Here is a 16,396-nt window from a genome sequence, read left to right on the forward strand (position 1 = left end):
GCCTAGCACCTACAGATACATACTACCACGCGCCGCTCCGTCTACGTCTCGCTCGTGTCTGTGGTTGTCATTGTCGTCGAGTCCCAGCCATTGACAAAGCCGCGCGTTCCATCCGGACCCTTGGCCATTCGAGACGCCACCATGGCGTTAGCGCCGACTTGGCGCATGGCTTCTTTAAGCGTCGAGTTCACCGATCGAGAGCCTCGACTTTGTGGCGCAGCTACACGGTTCGAAGACGACGAGAGACACAGGACACTCAACGCTTGACCGAGAAGAGGCTCTGCCTCCTTAGTAGCTTCCTCGTGCTTGGTCTCTTCTTCGTCTCCCTCTGTCTTGTCTTCCTTCTTCTTTTCCGAACGTGTAGTAGACGGCGGTCTGTAAGCGAGCTCGACGCGGTCACCTTCACTTAAGACGTCGCCACGCAGCACAGCACGAGCAGCGAATCGGGCCTCAATTACAGATTCATCGCCGTCTAGCTGGATAACACCACCAAGGTCTTCCGTGATGCGAGTGACGACACCTTGCTTGGCATGCGATGTAATGAGACGAATGTGAGCTGCGCGAAGACTCTTGGGCGTCACTTGAGGAATAAACTCCACTTCGTCGCCCTCACGCAGCACAACAGTCGGGTCAGCGATGTCGCGTATGTTGTACATGTAAACCTGTTTGCTCTTCTTCTTCGTGTCTTTCTTCTTCTTCGCGTCCTTCGACTCGGCTTCTGCGCCGCCACTCTCCTGTGCTGTCTCTTCTGCTTCCTCGGCTTCCTCGTCACTGTCTCCGTCCTCGCTTCCAGCCTCGTCTTCCTCATCGTCGCTACTAACAGCCAAGCGAATGCGTCCTACCGTACTCGCCTTGTTGTTCGCCTTCGTGAACCGTCCCTTAGGTCCTCCCTTCATGCGCTGCAAGAAACTCGCCTTGGTGACAACACCCTTCACACTTTCCGTCACCACAGTCTTGATCGTGCCTGTCGGTACTACACTAATGGCAGTGGCGCGGTTCTTCTTCTTCTTCTCATCCACAAAGACTGTGTACTGCACTTCCGTTCCTTCTTTCAGCTCCGCCAAAGTCTGCCCCGTCGTGATCTCCTTGATGTGGAAAAACAGGTTCTCTTCCAACGTCCCAGGCACAGTCTGAGCAGGCTGGATAAAGCCGAATCCTTCCGGTCTCACCGATACGATAAACCCTTCGCCTGTGGCTGCGTCAGTCTTCGTAGTGGCTGTCTTGGTCTTCGTAGACGCAGCCTCCACGCACTTGATAGCTTTGCATTGGAACTGCTTCGTCCGCTTGACCAGCACCAGATCAAACTTGACACGATCTTCCACACGAGGGTTATACCGCACGTCACTCACGTCATCTTCCAGGAACTCCACAGTCAGCTCAGGTGTCAGCTTCTCTTCCAGCGTCTTGCGAGAGATCTTCGCGCTTCCGACAATCTCTAGCTGGCGATGAGAACCTTCGCCACTGCTCTCATGCTTCAGACCAAGCCAGTCGCTGTACTCGTGCAACGCCGCACGCTCGTATTTGGACAAAGAGCTCGGGAACGAGACCCGGATTTCTGCCTTGGGTTTGTCTTCGTCATCAGCACCCTCAGCTGCCTCTACTGGGGTCTCCGTTGACGTAATAAACGCAGCATCCAGCTCCTCCTTGAGCTCCGGTAAGAAGTCAATCAAGTGCTGTTTGTCCGGCGTCACAAAGCAAATCTTGCCGGGCGCAAACTTGTGCAGCTGCTTCGTCTTGTCTCCACGACCACCTCGAGTCGAGTGGTGGCCTCTACGTGAGCTCGGTACCGCCACAATCCTGCCCTCCAGACCTTCGGCGGCGACGTCTTCCCACTTGATGGTCCCTCGAGGCAGAATCTGCAAACGTGTAGCTCGAATGTGGTCCGACTTGTTGTCGACGAGAACGTCAAACGCCACCTCTGTGCCATTATTGAAACTCCGACTCGTCCCCATCACATCCGAGAAACGAAAATACGCGTCTCCGGAGCGCTCGGCACATTTGATGAAGCCAAAATCCTCCTTCAAGGCGTTAATGACGCCAGTCTCGCGGTTCTTCGGGTTCAGCTGCACGACTCGAACCTTCACGGCCTTCACCTTGCCAGTACGCTTGTCCAAAACCTCGTCGAACGATACCTTGTCGTCGATATGCGGGATGTAGCTCATGTCCTCAGCGTCACACAAGCGGAACGCCACCTTCTGCTTCTTCGCCTTGCCATCTTTCCCCTTCTTCTTCTTCAAAGACTTGTCTTCACTCTCGTCAGCGGTAGCTTCCTTGCATTCTTCGCTCTCGTCAGCGTGACTTGACTCGGTAGACGCAACGGCAATGGCTCCAATGACCTCAGGACCGTTCCGCGGTTCTTTCGGGAGCTTCGCCACTAGACCTTCGACATCAGAGCGCAGCAACGTCTCAAAAGACACCGAGCCAGGAGGAAGTTTCTGCACACGAAGCGCAGTCAGTCGCGGTCTGGAGCGTCCCGAGTCGTCCTCGTTGTCCTCGTACACGAAGAACGACACTTCGTCGCCCTCACGCATCGACGGCCCCTTTGCTTGCCGTCCAGGACGAGACTTGTCTTCAGTGTCAGTCTCCAACTTCTTGTCGCTCTTCTCAGCTTCTTCCGACTCGCGAATCTCGTGGAAAGGGAAGTAAACGTCCACTGGACGATCGCAGCACTTGATGAATCCACCGCCGTTCTTCACGCGGTCTACCACGCCCGTCTCGCGCGTCATCGTAGCCAACTTGGCTTCAATCGCCTTGTCCAGTTTCTCGCGAGCCGAGGCTGTGATCGTGATGTCCACAGCACGCTTCGCTCCAGTTTTACGGTGTCTGGCGATACGGAAACGCACCTCATCACCAAAGTGCGGGATCAGGTTCTTCTTGGGTCGTGCCGACTGCTCCTGATCGTCCTCACTAGCAGCGACGCTCTCAGCGGTGAAGTGCACAAACTCGCGTCTAACGAGCGTCTTCTTGCTCTCTTCCTCTTCATCTTCTCCAGTCTGTTCCTGCTCTTTCTCATTCGTATTCTCCTCTCCCGTCTCGCTCCTCTTCACCTCAATAAGTCCATGTTCCTCACGTCGGCGGTCGTCATCGCGGTTGTGAAAGAATCCTCGTCCGCTTCCATGTCCTCCACGAGGCAAACTCTTGGTGACGACCCCGTCGTAACACTCGTCTGAGACCTCCTCCACTTTGATGCTTCCCTTGGGCAAAGCCACCAGCTGGCAGGCCATCTCCTTGTCCGAGCGTTGGTTGTATTTGACACGGAATTCCACCTCGTCCTGCAGCTGGACGTCCACGGGAGCCTCCGAGATATGGAAGAACAGATCTCCGTCTCTCTCCATGCAGCTCACGAAGCCGAAATTCTCCTTAATGGACACGATGAAGCCCTGCTCCACGGGCATGTCACGGCCAGCTTCTCCGCCTCGGCGGTCGGCGTTGTGTCCCCAGCGCGAGGTGTCGGCACGCCCTCCACCGTCGTAGCGTCCTCCATCGCGATCAAAGCGTCCTCCTCGGTCATTGTCTCGGTCGTAGCGTCCGCCTCGGTCGTAGTCTCTGTCGTTGCGTCCTCCGCGGTCATGTCGTCCGCTGCCGTAGTTTCCTCTGTCCCGATCAAAGCGTCCTCCTCCGTGATCTCTGTCCCGATCAAAGCGCCCTCCTCCGTTATCTCTATCCCGATCATATTGTCCTCCCCCATAGTCTCTGTCCCGCTCAAAGCGACCCCCTTCGCGGTCAAAGCGACTTCCTCCGCTGTTATTTCTGTCCCGGTCGAAGCGTCCACCGCTGTTGCTGCGCTCATATCCACCGCTTCTCGGCGCGGGTGCAGGTGCAGGTGTGGCATCCGGGGTGGGCGACGCTAACGTGGGCGTCGGTAGAGGCGACGTGTCCTCGTCTTCGGCGGCCCAGTCGCCGGGCTTTGGAGACCGAAACATCTTGCTCTTCTTCGACTTAGATGGGTGGCGATCCAAACCACACCGACTCAGCAACGGTAATCAGCCGATTTACCGGTGCTCTGCTTACTCAGATCCTGTCTGATTCCTTCTCGGCGTCAGGTTTGCTCTACAATCGTCTGCTTACTCAGATCCGGCTGATTCGTGCTCTTATTCTACAAAAACGCTTTTTTGGATGGAATCAGTCAGCATTTCAAATCTGATTATTCAGATATCCACACGCAAAACCGTCGAGCGGGATACTGACTGCTAAAAACTGTCGACACGACAAGATGACGTTGACATTCTTGAAGTGCTCATTGCAGCGCGTTTGCTCACTTTCAAACTCATCGCAAAGCCCGCAAGTGCAATGGCAGTCGAACTGAAGGATCTGGCTCCGCTACTGCTCAAGAAGGAGCGCGCCAATGGCGACATCAACCCGGCTGTGCTTACCAATGTGCTGCGCGATGGCAACGCCGCCAACAGCCGCCGCAAAGAGCTCATCAAGGTGATCGAGCAGCATCCAGTACTTTCCGACCGCGACATGATGTTCCGCAACCACACAGAACGCTATGAGTTCGGCCTGAAGAAGGCCTTCCACTACGTGAAGCTGCTTCAAGACGGAGGCTACACGGACCCGGAGGACCAGCAGATTTTGTACAAGGCGCTGGGAGAACCGCTCGGCTTCGACGTGCACCGAGCCATGTTCATTCCTACACTGGAGAACCAGGGAACCGACGAGCAACGCGCCAAGTGGTTGCCATTGGCTAGAAACTACAAGATCTTCGGTGCGTATGCGCAAACGGAATTGGGCCACGGGTCCAACGTGCAGGGCATCGAGACGGTCGCGACGTACGATAAGGCCACTCAAGAGTTCATCATTGACTCGCCCACTCTGACAAGTCGCAAGTGGTGGCCTGGAGGTCTGGGCAAGACTGCCAACCATGCCATCGTGCATGCAAGACTGTACTTGGACGGCAAGGACGTGGGTGTACAGGCGTTCCTAGTGCAGATCCGATCGATGGAGGATCACCAGCCTCTGCCTGGTATTGAGGTGGGGGATATCGGTCCGAAGGTCGGTTTTAACGGTGTGGACAATGGCTACTGTGCCTTCCATAAGATCCGCATCCCACACGATAATATGATGATGAGATACGCGAAGGTGTTGCCGGATGGAACGTTCGTCAAGCCGAAAAGCGACAAGCTGGTGTACTTGACGATGGTGCAGGTCCGTGCATACATGATCAAGACTGCTGGGCAGCAGATGGGAGCTGCTAGTACAATCTGCACTCGTTTCAGTGCTGCTCGTATCCAGGGACGCACTCCGGATAACAAGGGTGAGTTCCAGGTGCTCGACTATCAGAACCAGCAGCACAAACTCTTCCCTCTCATTGCAGTTTCGTACGCTGCGCTGTTTGCCGGTGTGTCTCTCGTGGACATTCATGACTCGGCGCTGAATGTGATCAAGAAAGGTGGACAATCCTTCGGCGCTAAGCTGGCAGAGCTCCACGCCGTGTCGTCGGGACTCAAAGCCTGGCTTGCCGAGCGTGTGAGTGACGGGATTGAAACGTGCCGTCGTCTATGCGGAGGTCACGGCTTCACGCAGTCCAGCAACTTGGCTCACTTGTTCGCTGAGATGGTCGGTGCCAACACGTACGAAGGCACGTCCGATGTGCTGGTTCAGCAGCATGCACGGTACCTGCTGAAGACTCTCGCCTCTCTTCCTGTGAACGAGGAGTCCACCACGTTTTTAAACCACGTGAAGCGATTCAGCGACGCTAAACTACGTTGCAAAGCTCAAACACCCGACGATTTCGGAAACCTCGAACTTCTCCTCGAAGCTTTCCAGACACGAGCTGCGCGTATCGTTCTGGCGCTGGCCAGTCAAATGAAGGCAACGAAGAACGACGGCAATGCCTGCATGGTGCTCATGACACGTGCTTCTGCTGCTCACGCCGAGTTGATTCTGCTTGAAGCCTTCATCCACGGCGCACAGAACCTACCTGCTGGCTCTGAAAAGGACTCGGTAACGCAATTGTGCTCGCTCTTTGGCGCTTGGCTTATCACCAAGTCGCTTGGAGACTTCCGTCAACACGACTACCTCTCGTCTCAGCAAGTTGACCTTGTTCAGAGCCAGGTCGTGCGCTTACTTCCGGTCATCCGCAAGAACTGCGTGCTGCTCACAGACGCCTGGGACTTCAGCGATTTCGAGTTGAACTCGACTATCGGTCGCTACGACGGTGACATCTATCGTGCCTTGGTGAAGCGCGCTGCCGACGAACCTTTGAACAAGACGCAAGTTCCAGATGGGTACGAGAAGTTTTTGAAGCCGCTTATCCAGTCAGACTTGTAGGGTGACTCGAGCACGTACGTGGATAAGCAACAGTGCTTCTATTATTTTGGTTACACTAGCTGTTCTTGATCCAACCAACCCGTACAAAATGTCTTTATGTTTATAAAAGGAGCTTAATGTCGATTTAGGTTTGAAATTCATTGCCGCTAAACTAGAGCTGTGAGGCCTCAATTGGGCTAAACCCTGGTCTGTGTGTCCCTGATGACGCGCTTGCTTGCGTTCCCCCACCCTTCAGCTTCTCAGTGAAACGAAGAGGTGCCAATGGATAGCACTTGCGCACGTAGGATATGGGATGCGTATGCTAGTACTCCATGGGCAGGCGTTCTGCAAACTCTAACGTGGTGTCTTTAACCCACGTTGATGAAGATGTTTTCCCATCATAAGTGTCCTAGGCGCCGCCTCCGTAAGTACCGGCGTCGACTCGCTTGCGCCAAGATGACTACTTCTGCCAGTTATCCGCGTGCTCTTGGGATTATAACGACTACGAGCGAGACTTAATCCTCGGCCGCTATGACGTATTGCGCTCTAGCTAACGACGTGCCTCTCAGCCAGTAAATTGGTACCTGGTACCACTTCTCTGGCATTCGTCCAAGAAACTTTAATTCTTTTTTTTCATCCAATCATTGGCTGCTGCATGAACACTGGTCAACATCAAAATGACGCAGGCGCAGGAAGTGCTGAGCTTCTGGTTCGACGGCGACCAAACGGAGACGTACCGCAGCAAGTGGTTTCCCTCCGATGGGTCAGACATACAGAAGGTAACAGACGTCGAAGTTGCAGCGCAATTCAGCTCGTTATTGGCTCGTGCGGAGGCTGGAGAGCTCGAGAGCTGGCGTGACGAGAGTCCCGACACTTGTGTGGCGTTGATATTGGTCTTAGACCAATTCTCTCGCCACGTTTATAGAGACCTCAGTGTTGTAACGAATGAAGAGCAACGTAAACGCAACGATGTTCACGCTCTAGCGATTGTAGAGCAGAGTTTGCTCCCTAAGCGTTGGCACGAGTCGCTTCCTGTGCCACGCTTTGTCTTCGCCTTGATGCCTCTGCGTCACTCTCCTACACCTGAGCGACTCACTGACGTTTTAGCAGCTATTGAAGCGCGCCGCCAATTGCAAGAACAGCATGGAGATTTATTAGAGAAGTTCCGACGTACGACCACCGAAAGATTGCAGCATCTGCGAGGAGGTCCGGAGAGCGAGACGACCGGCATTTCCGACGATGATATCCTAGAACGCGCTTATATGGAGACAGATGAGAGTGACATGCCCAGGAATCGACTGTACCGTGTGATGGATGAGTACTTAGCGCAGATGAAAGCTTCTGAGTATTCCCACATGGCTGTCTCGCTGTCAGGAGGTGTCGACTCGATGGTGGTAGCGTACTTGATGCACAAGTTGAAGGAGAAACACGGAGACTTTACGATTGTAGCAGTGCATTTGGACTACGGAAACCGACCCGAGAGTGGAGCTGAGTGTGACTATGTGCGACGATGGTGCGAGCGCTTTGGCATCGTCTTCCATGTCCGCCGGATCGACGAAGTGAAGCGCGCAACGACGCGACGTGACGACTATGAGAAGATCTCGCGTGAGATACGATACTCTACGTATGCAGAGGTGATGCAGAAGTATCATATCCCCGGTATGTGCTTTGGACACCATCGCGGCGACGTACAGGAGAACGTCATCTCGAACATGATGAAAGGGCTGAGTCTGCTCAACTTGAACGGAATGCAAGCGAGTAGCGTCGTGAACGGTGTGCGGATCTGGCGTCCGCTATTAGACTTGGAAAAAGACGTCATCTTTGAGTTCGCACATCGATACGGTGTGCCATATTTCAAGGACACGACGCCCAAGTGGAGTACGCGAGGTAAGCTACGTAACCACCTGGTGCCCTTGCTCAGGGACATGTACGGCGACGGGTTTCTCAATAATCTCTCGGCTCTTGGCGCGGAGTCAACGCAATGCGCTGAACTTGTGGACTCGCGAGTTCTCGCTCCAATCATGAAGACTGTCGGACAGAGCGACGTGGCGGTGTGGGTGGACTGTGGGCTGCTCAAGGACCAGTCGTTCTTCGTGTGGAAAGAAGTGTTCCGTCAGATCTGCCACTCCATCATGGGCAACAGTATGGTACGCGAGAAGCCATTGCACGAGTTGATCCAGAAACTGCAGCGGTTAGACGCTGGACCTGTGGGTAAGGCCAAGCACAAGAACAAGGACGCCGAGGTGGGGTCGTGGGTTACGCTCAAAAAGGGTAACCGGTCATTCCTGACCAAAGACAAGCAGCTCATCATCTTCCGCGACCAGTTCTTCCCTCGTAAACCATACGTCGCGTCTCAGTTCCCTCTACTTGCCGGCGAGACGTATGAATTTGGTCCTTGGAAGGTACAAACGGAGCTGCTGGATGTCGATCATGCTACAGTTCAAGAGCTGCGAGACTGCAAGACTTTGACTGTGTGGGATCTGGTACATGCCAATGGATTGTCCTACGTGTTCCCCAATGCCCCACAATTGGTGATCGACTGCGCCTCACGACTCCACGTACTGCGTGCCATCGAAAAGGTCATCACGGACAATATGCCTATTGTTTCTTCAGTCGGTGCTTTCGATGAAGCCACTTCAAAATGGGTACATGTGAAGCTGACCTATTCGCAATAGACTGTCACTAAACTGAAACTCATTATTTCCACCAATTAGAATCAACGTACCGATATTATGGTACACGTCCTTTTGACTGGCCCAACTCCATTTTCCAATTAGTGCTGTACCATCTCGTTCTTGTTGCGTCTCTTCTCGTCATGTCGGAGCTGACCCCCGAAGCCTCCCGCCTGTACCGCGTGCGTAAGACGACGGTCAAGATGCTGCACAACCGCAGCTACATTGTGAGCGAGAACGAGCTGGTGATGACGCCCGAAGCCTTCCAGACGCAGTTCGGCGACAACCCGACGCGCGAGATGATGACGATTCTCGTCGAGAAGATCGACGACCCGAGCGACAATTTGTTTGTGTTTTTCCCCGAAGACACCAAAGTGGGCGTTAAGCCCATCCGCAACTACTGCAACCGCATGAAGGACGAGAACGTGACCAAAGCCATCCTCGTAGTACAGGAAGGCATCACCCCTTTCGCTCGTCAGGCGCTGAATGAAATGGCTCCACGTTACAAGATTGAGCACTTTAAAGAGACGGAACTGCTCGTGGACATCACGGAGCACACGCTTGTGCCTGTGCACCGTGTGCTCGACCGAAACGAGAAGGCGGCGCTGCTTAAGCGATACCGTATCCGTGACTCGCAGCTGCCACGTATGCAGGTGACCGACCCCATTGCGCGCTACTACGGTTTGAATCGTGGCCAGGTGGTCAAGATCATTCGGCCCTCGGAGACAGCTGGACGCTATGTCACGTACCGTGCTGTCATCTAAAGAAGTAGCCATCTTCATGATGGATACATGATGTAGCCATCTTCAATAGATATTTTTTTCAAGCCATATTGCTGTATTGATTTTAGTCGCTTTCAAAGAGATCGGACTCGTATCCATCATCAGAGGCGGGTTTCTTTGTCGGTGTGGGCTTACGAGGGTCATTTTTCTTCGGAAGAGCACGGATGAAAGATGGCTTCACACGTTCCTCCTCGTCTCCGTCATCGTACGAGATATCGCAGCATCCGTTAGGATGCACTCGCTCAATTGTACCTGGATAATACGATCCTTTACCACCACCGAAACGAGCTTCCACGCGGTCACCTCGAGAGAATTCCGGTTCAAATTCGTCGTCCGAGTCTTGCTTCGGTTTAGATGTAGGAGCTTTATTACCAACCTCAATTTCTTCGTCACTGTAGCCATCTTCATCGTTATCGGGAACGAGCAGTTCTGGAGCCAAGCGCTCGAGAATCTTTTGCGGAGACCTAACGAGCTTGACGTCGTACGTGCTCTCCGTTCGACACTTGCAGATTTTCCCTCGCAGATACTCAGTGCGCTGTCGAACCATAACTCGATCTCCGTCACGATACACTGTAGGCATCGGGTTCTCACGAGTTAATGCGCTGCGTGGCAAACGCTTCAGTGTTTGAGCCAATCCGAACTCGTCCACTAAGACGTCGAACGTCCCGTCAGTGCGACACAAGATAATTTTCCCTTGTCGTCGAGTTTTGGTGCCTTTATGAGCTATCGTGACTCGTGTACCCATGTTAAACCCTTGTGATATCTCGCGTTGTAGTTCATCCTCCACGTCCAGCAAGTGCAGGCCGCTGAACTCGACGTTGCGTAAGTGCCGTCCACTGTCAAAGTGTACGTCAGCCACGAAGTAGTCTCGATAAATGCGTTCAATTGTGCCTCTGCCATGCACCATACTCGCCACTCGCGCTCCTGGTTGGAAGCTTCGTCTAAATTGACGGTGAGGTGATCGCGTACTCTCGTTTGAAGACGTGTCGGTCTCCGTAGAAGTGCCGGAAGAGCTTGATCGGTGGCGGCGGCTTCTTCTCTTGTGTCTTGAACGACTTCGATGGCGTCTCGACCGAGTGCTGCGCTCTGAGGCTGTGGAGTCTCTGTCGCTATCTTCTTTACCGTCGTCACTGTCATGTTTCCTGTGACGAGATCTTTCGTGTTTTCTTGTCTTCTTGCTCGTTTGTCGTGCTTCTCGGTGTTGCTGTTTACGTCGAAGTTGCTCCACTTCCTTTTTCCACTGGGAACCGTTGGATTCTGCAACTTTTCTCCTCAAGAACTCGTCGTAGTCAGGTCTGCTCTTATACACGCGATGGCGAGGACTCTTACTAGCAGTTCGCGACTTACGTGACGCTTCTGTGTCCTTGATATCGAGAAGGAGATCTTGAGGGAAACTCTGGTTGGCGTCGAGTCGCTTCATGAGTCTGTGGAAGGCCGTTCGAGAGATATCTCGACGACGGATCCTGCCCAGACCTTCACGCTCGAGATAGCGCAGCACTTGCTCTCGTGACAAGGCAGCACCCAGCTCCAGCGCTGCTTGAGCCGCTTCAACTGCGTTCAGCATACAACCTTCTTCTTCGTCCTCGCTGTCCTGCTTGCCGTCGTCGCTGGAGCTACCAATTTGCGCTCTTCGTCGTCTTACAAACCGATCAAACGCTTCATCCACTTGCTGTTCACGTTTGCTTCGTCTCGGAGACTTCTCGTCGTCACTGTCTTGAGCCTTTGCCTCTCTATCGGCAAATTTTCCATCATCTTCGTGAGATTTACGCTCCTTTGTGTCCTTCTTGTCGTCGTCTTCCGGAGGTTGGGGGCACATTCGCACGTGTCCAGAGCTGTGCAAGTGGACCACTCGACTCCGATGCGCCAACGCGTCATTACGAAGAGATCGTTTGATGGAGGCGGCCTCTTGTTCACGAGCGTACATTTCAGCTGCAAACTCCAAGCAAGCTAACGTGAATTCAGGGAAGGTCAGAGTAGCCATCTTCTTCTTGTTCGAGCTATCACCATTCGCATGTGACGGCCAGAAACTTGCACACCAAACGCCAACTTCATCGCTTGAGACAGCTGGAAACAGAGTGGAAAGAGCGCGTTGCACTACTGTGCGAGGCTTGAGTCGCGAGGAGCGAACTGGTTCATAGGATGTGAAGAGCTGCTGCAGTCTGGAGACCCCGCTGGTCTCATGAGAGTCCACGAGTCGAGCGTACCGTGCGATGAACTGCGCAAAGTCCATAGCATCACCGGAATTGTCATTGTCTTCCTGTGCGTCCAGCCACCGACAGGCGAGTTCTGAGCTCTGCGTATCGCTCTGTCCAAGCTCTTGCAGCAGTCGAACCAAACCAGTTTCATCGAGAGAATTCCCGTGAGCTTGGTGCTCGAAACATTGCCGTAGATTCTTGAGATCCAGCACTGGAAGTCTCGGGCCGAATGCGTGTACTGCAAACGCTCCTTGCGTCACCGTCGACGTATCTGCTGGTTGTGTAGCCAGCTTGGAGAACGCTCGGGTGAACGCTGCGAATGAAACTTTACCTGCACTTGCAGCCTCCTTTCCAAACAACTCTTCACTGTGTAGTAAGCGCTCTACCGCCAGTGGCGTAGCCTCCACTGAATCGTCTTGATTAGCTGCTGGAATTGAGCACCGAAGACGCGACAGAGCTTGTTTTACTTGGGTAAAGTCGAGAAACCCATCGTGGTCAGCGTCAAGCCGGTCGAACGTTGTCTTGAGTTGCGCTATTGCACTCACTCGGTCGATGTCAAGCACAGCTAGATAGTCTGCTAGCTGTGTGTAGTCAAGCCCCCGAGCGAGCAGCTCTCGATCTCGTAGTCGATCGAGGTGTGTCAGCAGCTTGGAGCGATGCAATGGGTGCGTGATCCCGAGTAGAAGCTGCAGGTCACTTCCTTCTAGCAACACTAACGTACATCCGTCGACGTTGTTTCGTTCGAAAACGTCTCGATACTGGGGCAACCCAACGTCTTGCTCCAGCCACTTAAGAACGTCGTCTGTTGTCCATTGCTTGACTTCCAGAGGGGCTTGGTCTGGTGCTAGTGGGGTTCGAACGGGAGGTTGTTTACTCACGGATTTTGTGAGTATCTGCGTGAACTCAGAATGTCTTGCTCGTGGGAATAATACCGAGCTTCTGGTATCTTCGGTCTCTCCTAGAGCGTTCACAAGGTACACGGGGAAGTCTCCGCAATCTGCCAGAAGCTCACGACAGCTACCGCAAGGAAATGGCAGCAACTCACGTTGTTCACTACAGATCGCCAGGGCTGCTATGGCAGGACTTGAAGTTGCAGAAGACGTGAGCATTTTCATGACTGCAGCGTGTTCAGCACAAAGCACGAGCGCTCCGTTCTCGACTGCTCCAGCTGAATAAATAGTTTGAGACTCGGTGAGTACAGCAGCTCCGATGCCGACACCGTTCGCACGAGAAGATCGAGCTTCGCGTGCTGCAGCCTCCAGAACATGCTCCTTCTCTCGCTTCCGTCCACTCGATTCCGCCAAGACACCCGAAAAGTGTCGTCTGTACAAGGTTCGACGAGCATCAAGGCGTTGCTGTAACATTTGATCATCTTCTGAGGTCTCCTTGTTACGGTGATACAATACAGACTTGCTGCCACAATCTCCAAGGTGACGAGAGCTGGAATCGAGGCCGTAGACTGCTTCGAGGCCTTGCATTTTGGCTGATAGAAGAGTTTGACGTTCTTTTGATCCGGTCAGATATCGATCATGGCGATGTCGCTGTTCAACTTGACGCTGAGGTTTGTAAGCAACTTTTGTATTCTTTCTCTGCTTGTGAGCACGAGCTTCTGCTCTTGCAAGTCGCAGCACACGGTGTAGATCATCTTCGAGCTGGTTCGACATAGCGATGTCAATGTGAAAATACTTCAAAGTGATGCCATTCTTGACTACCATCTCATGGCTACACAAATAGTTTGCATTTCTTCTTGCGATGATACAGCTACAGCTACCGAAAAAAACACTTCAGGTAAAAAGTCAAATTTTGCAGTCTATTGTCATATTTGTGGTTGTCTCAATAGCGATATGCACGTCAGCACTTATGCGACTTCCCGAGCTGGTTCGCCGGCCTCTTGTCGCGTCTGTGCGTCTGTCAGTTTGTCTGTCCTATGGATCTTGTCGCTATTGGTGCTGTGTTGTTCCCCGTCTTCGTCTTCTGGCTTGGCTTCCTCTGACGCTGTTGGCGTCGATACCTTGACAGGGGCGTCCGAGCTGTCACTTGTCGTCTCTGTTGTGTCTTGCTCTACCGTAGCGGGGGTCACAGGTGTCACGGGTGTGATAGAAGCCTGCGTGGTAGCGACACTGCTGTCATCTCCCTCCGTCGCTGTCTCGTCGCCCACTTCAGGGTGGAAATGCCTCATCTCGTCCCAGATCAGTCTCTGCAGCACGGGTTTCGTCAATTTCTCGTTCTCAAAGTCAAAATCGAAGCTCGAAGTGGCGGTCGTCTCGTCCTCCACATTCCGGATCGCAGCCAAGTACGGATGGGCCAGCGCCTCGTCCACACTAATCCGCTTATTCGGGTCAATCACCAGCATCTTCTGCAGTAAATCCAGAGCGTCTGGAGGCGAATCTGCGAACATGTGCGCCAGAGGCTTCGTCGGGTTGGGTCCGCGCTTCTGGAACTCGGCGTTCATGAACTTCCTAGCACGCGCGTTGCTCAAAAAGTAGAGATCCTGGTCGTTTGGAGCCCCCAGCGCGTTCATGATGAGATGCAGCTGATCAATGTAGTCCTGTCCCGGGAAAAGAGGCTTGCGCGACATCATCTCGGCGAAGATACAGCCCATGGACCAGACGTCCACCTCCCGAGTGTACTTCATACACCCCAGCATGATCTCCGGCGCTCGGTACCATCTTGTGACTACGTATTCTGTCAATTCCAGCTCTTCTTCGGGGAAAACGCCTCTCGCCAGTCCGAAGTCGCAGATCTTGAGCTCGCAGTTGGCGTTCACCAGGACGTTGGACGGCTTCAGGTCTCGGTGGATCACGTTGGCCGAGTGCACGTACTTCATGGCACACAGCATCTGGTACATGAAGAAGGCGATGTGTTCGTCCGACAGCGCGTGTCTCGAGTAGATGACGCGGTGGAGATCTGTAGCCATCAATTGGGACACAATGTACACGTCTTCGAACTTGGACAGCGCCACGGGCTCGAAAATGTCCTCCACCCCAAGCACGCACTTGTGGTTCAAGTGGCGCATGAGCTTAATCTCGCGTACAATGCGCTTGGCGTCCGTCAGGTCGTCGAACGCGCGCTGGATGTTCTTAATTGCCACCGTGGTGCCTGTTTGCGAGCTCGTAGCGGAGATGACGACTCCGTAGGCGCCCGAGCCGATGGTTTTGACATATTCGAAATGAGAGGGAATCTCAAATCTTGTATTCGATGTCATAAAGCATTGCGTCCCGGGGCGTGTCGCGGGCAGATATTTGGGTTTATTGGCGGCGTTGGCGGCGGCGGCGGCCTCGTCCGCTCGCTGCTTCTCTCGCAGCTTCTTGGCCGCCTCGGCGCGACTGCGTTCCTCTTGTTTTATATCCTCGGTCGCTTGCTTCCCGTACGTGACAAAACTGCCGTCTTTTGAAGGCACCATGGCGTGGTTCCAGCGTATCGCTTCTTGGAGGGCGTTCTTCCAGGCTTCATACGACTTTTGGTCCTCCGCCTCGAGTACCATGACCTTTGTACCGCAGCGCAACTCGAGACGACGCGGGTATTTGGTCGTGTTGACGTGTCCCAACAAGTGTCCTGGTCCGATGGGCGTCTCGGAGCATAAAGTCAGAGAGTCCTTGCTGGTATAATACCCTAGAGTCATGTGTCGCTCCTCGAGTCGCAGTATAAAGTAGCGGCGGGACCACATTTTAAGTCGCAGGCCCTGCTTGAGCAAATACCCTTCCTGTATCACGTCGGCCGAGCGGAACACCACGGCCGGACCAGAACGGCTTGGAATCGCCTTGCCGTGCAGCCACATGGAGAAGAGCGAGCGGTTCTTCGTCACGTACACGCCGTCTCCATTCTTGTCCTCAGATGCGCGACCAGCGCCGTCCTGTGAGCTCATTGCGGGCGGTGGGAAGGCTGAAGCTACTTGGGCGGTTACTTGCCGACTGTCGGAGTGTGGAATGAGGTGGCGAGTACAATGATTTTTAACTGTAGTAGTTGATATCTGACATTTTAAATAACTGTGAAAAGCGTTTCTTGCGACAGTGCAAGACTGTGCTGATCATGGTGTCTCTTTTCATTTTTGATTTTATTAGCTGATAAGTTTGTGGTATTTAGTTTGTTGAATGATATCGAAAACGAAAGGGTTTGTGGTATACGTCGTTTCCGGCTGTGCGATTTGCGATGAAATATTAGGCTGGGGAGTTCGAACCTTCTGCTTGCGAACGCCGCGGAGACCTGGTCTTGATGGTGCTCAGTTCTGAGTGACTCAGCGAGGAATCCTCACTAAGAATGTCGTGGTAATCAGTGAGGATGTCGTGGCATCACAGTTCGGTGGTGCCAGCACCGCGCCTTGTTTTCAGAGGAAACGCTTCGAATTACCGGTATGTAGGTCTACTGTGCATGTACTCGCTGAATACATTCCGCCTCCCAAGTCCGACGCAGCGACTTCAACAACAACTCAACGAGCCCAACGACGGCTGCACCGAAGTTTTTTGTCTTCATTCGTGCGGGTCTTCGCTGTCAGCTC

General features: G+C 53.5%; 6 protein-coding genes across 6 annotated transcripts; 3 read left to right on the forward strand and 3 right to left on the reverse strand.

Moving 5' to 3' along the window:
- Positions 1-28: 28 nt before the first annotated feature.
- PITG_10442 (uncharacterized protein) lies at positions 29-3,923 on the reverse strand (the record flags this gene model as incomplete). Its single annotated transcript, XM_002902185.1, has 1 exon — positions 29-3,923. One exon carries the CDS (start codon positions 3,921-3,923, stop codon positions 42-44), a length of 3,882 nt encoding a protein of 1,293 aa, XP_002902231.1.
- A 348-nt stretch (positions 3,924-4,271) lies between these two features.
- Positions 4,272-6,273, forward strand: PITG_10443 (peroxisomal acyl-coenzyme A oxidase, putative; the record flags this gene model as incomplete). Its single annotated transcript, XM_002902186.1, has 1 exon — positions 4,272-6,273. One exon carries the CDS (start codon positions 4,291-4,293, stop codon positions 6,271-6,273), a length of 1,983 nt encoding a protein of 660 aa, XP_002902232.1.
- A 656-nt stretch (positions 6,274-6,929) lies between these two features.
- Positions 6,930-8,927, forward strand: PITG_10444 (tRNA(Ile)-lysidine synthase, putative; the record flags this gene model as incomplete). The annotated part of the gene is made up of 1 exon (XM_002902187.1): positions 6,930-8,927. The coding sequence occupies one exon, from the start codon at positions 6,930-6,932 to the stop codon at positions 8,925-8,927; it is 1,998 nt and encodes a 665-aa protein (XP_002902233.1).
- A 101-nt stretch (positions 8,928-9,028) lies between these two features.
- Positions 9,029-9,754, forward strand: PITG_10445 (DNA-directed RNA polymerase I, II, and III subunit RPABC1, putative; the record flags this gene model as incomplete). The annotated part of the gene is made up of 1 exon (XM_002902188.1): positions 9,029-9,754. One exon carries the CDS (start codon positions 9,068-9,070, stop codon positions 9,686-9,688), a length of 621 nt encoding a protein of 206 aa, XP_002902234.1.
- A 16-nt stretch (positions 9,755-9,770) lies between these two features.
- Positions 9,771-13,565, reverse strand: PITG_10446 (uncharacterized protein; the record flags this gene model as incomplete). The annotated part of the gene is made up of 4 exons (XM_002902189.1): positions 9,771-9,821; positions 9,888-10,807; positions 10,856-12,721; positions 12,776-13,565. The coding sequence occupies 4 exons, from the start codon at positions 13,563-13,565 to the stop codon at positions 9,771-9,773; spliced, it is 3,627 nt and encodes a 1,208-aa protein (XP_002902235.1).
- Positions 13,566-13,759: 194 nt separating this feature from the next.
- PITG_10447 (mitogen-activated protein kinase, putative) lies at positions 13,760-15,766 on the reverse strand (the record flags this gene model as incomplete). Its single annotated transcript, XM_002902190.1, has 1 exon — positions 13,760-15,766. One exon carries the CDS (start codon positions 15,764-15,766, stop codon positions 13,760-13,762), a length of 2,007 nt encoding a protein of 668 aa, XP_002902236.1.
- Between the last annotated feature and the right edge of the window lie 630 nt (positions 15,767-16,396).

Source organism: Phytophthora infestans, genomic scaffold (genome assembly GCF_000142945.1).
Source record: "Phytophthora infestans T30-4 supercont1.18 genomic scaffold, whole genome shotgun sequence".
NCBI classification, from domain to species: Eukaryota; Oomycota; class Peronosporomycetes; order Peronosporales; family Peronosporaceae; genus Phytophthora; species Phytophthora infestans.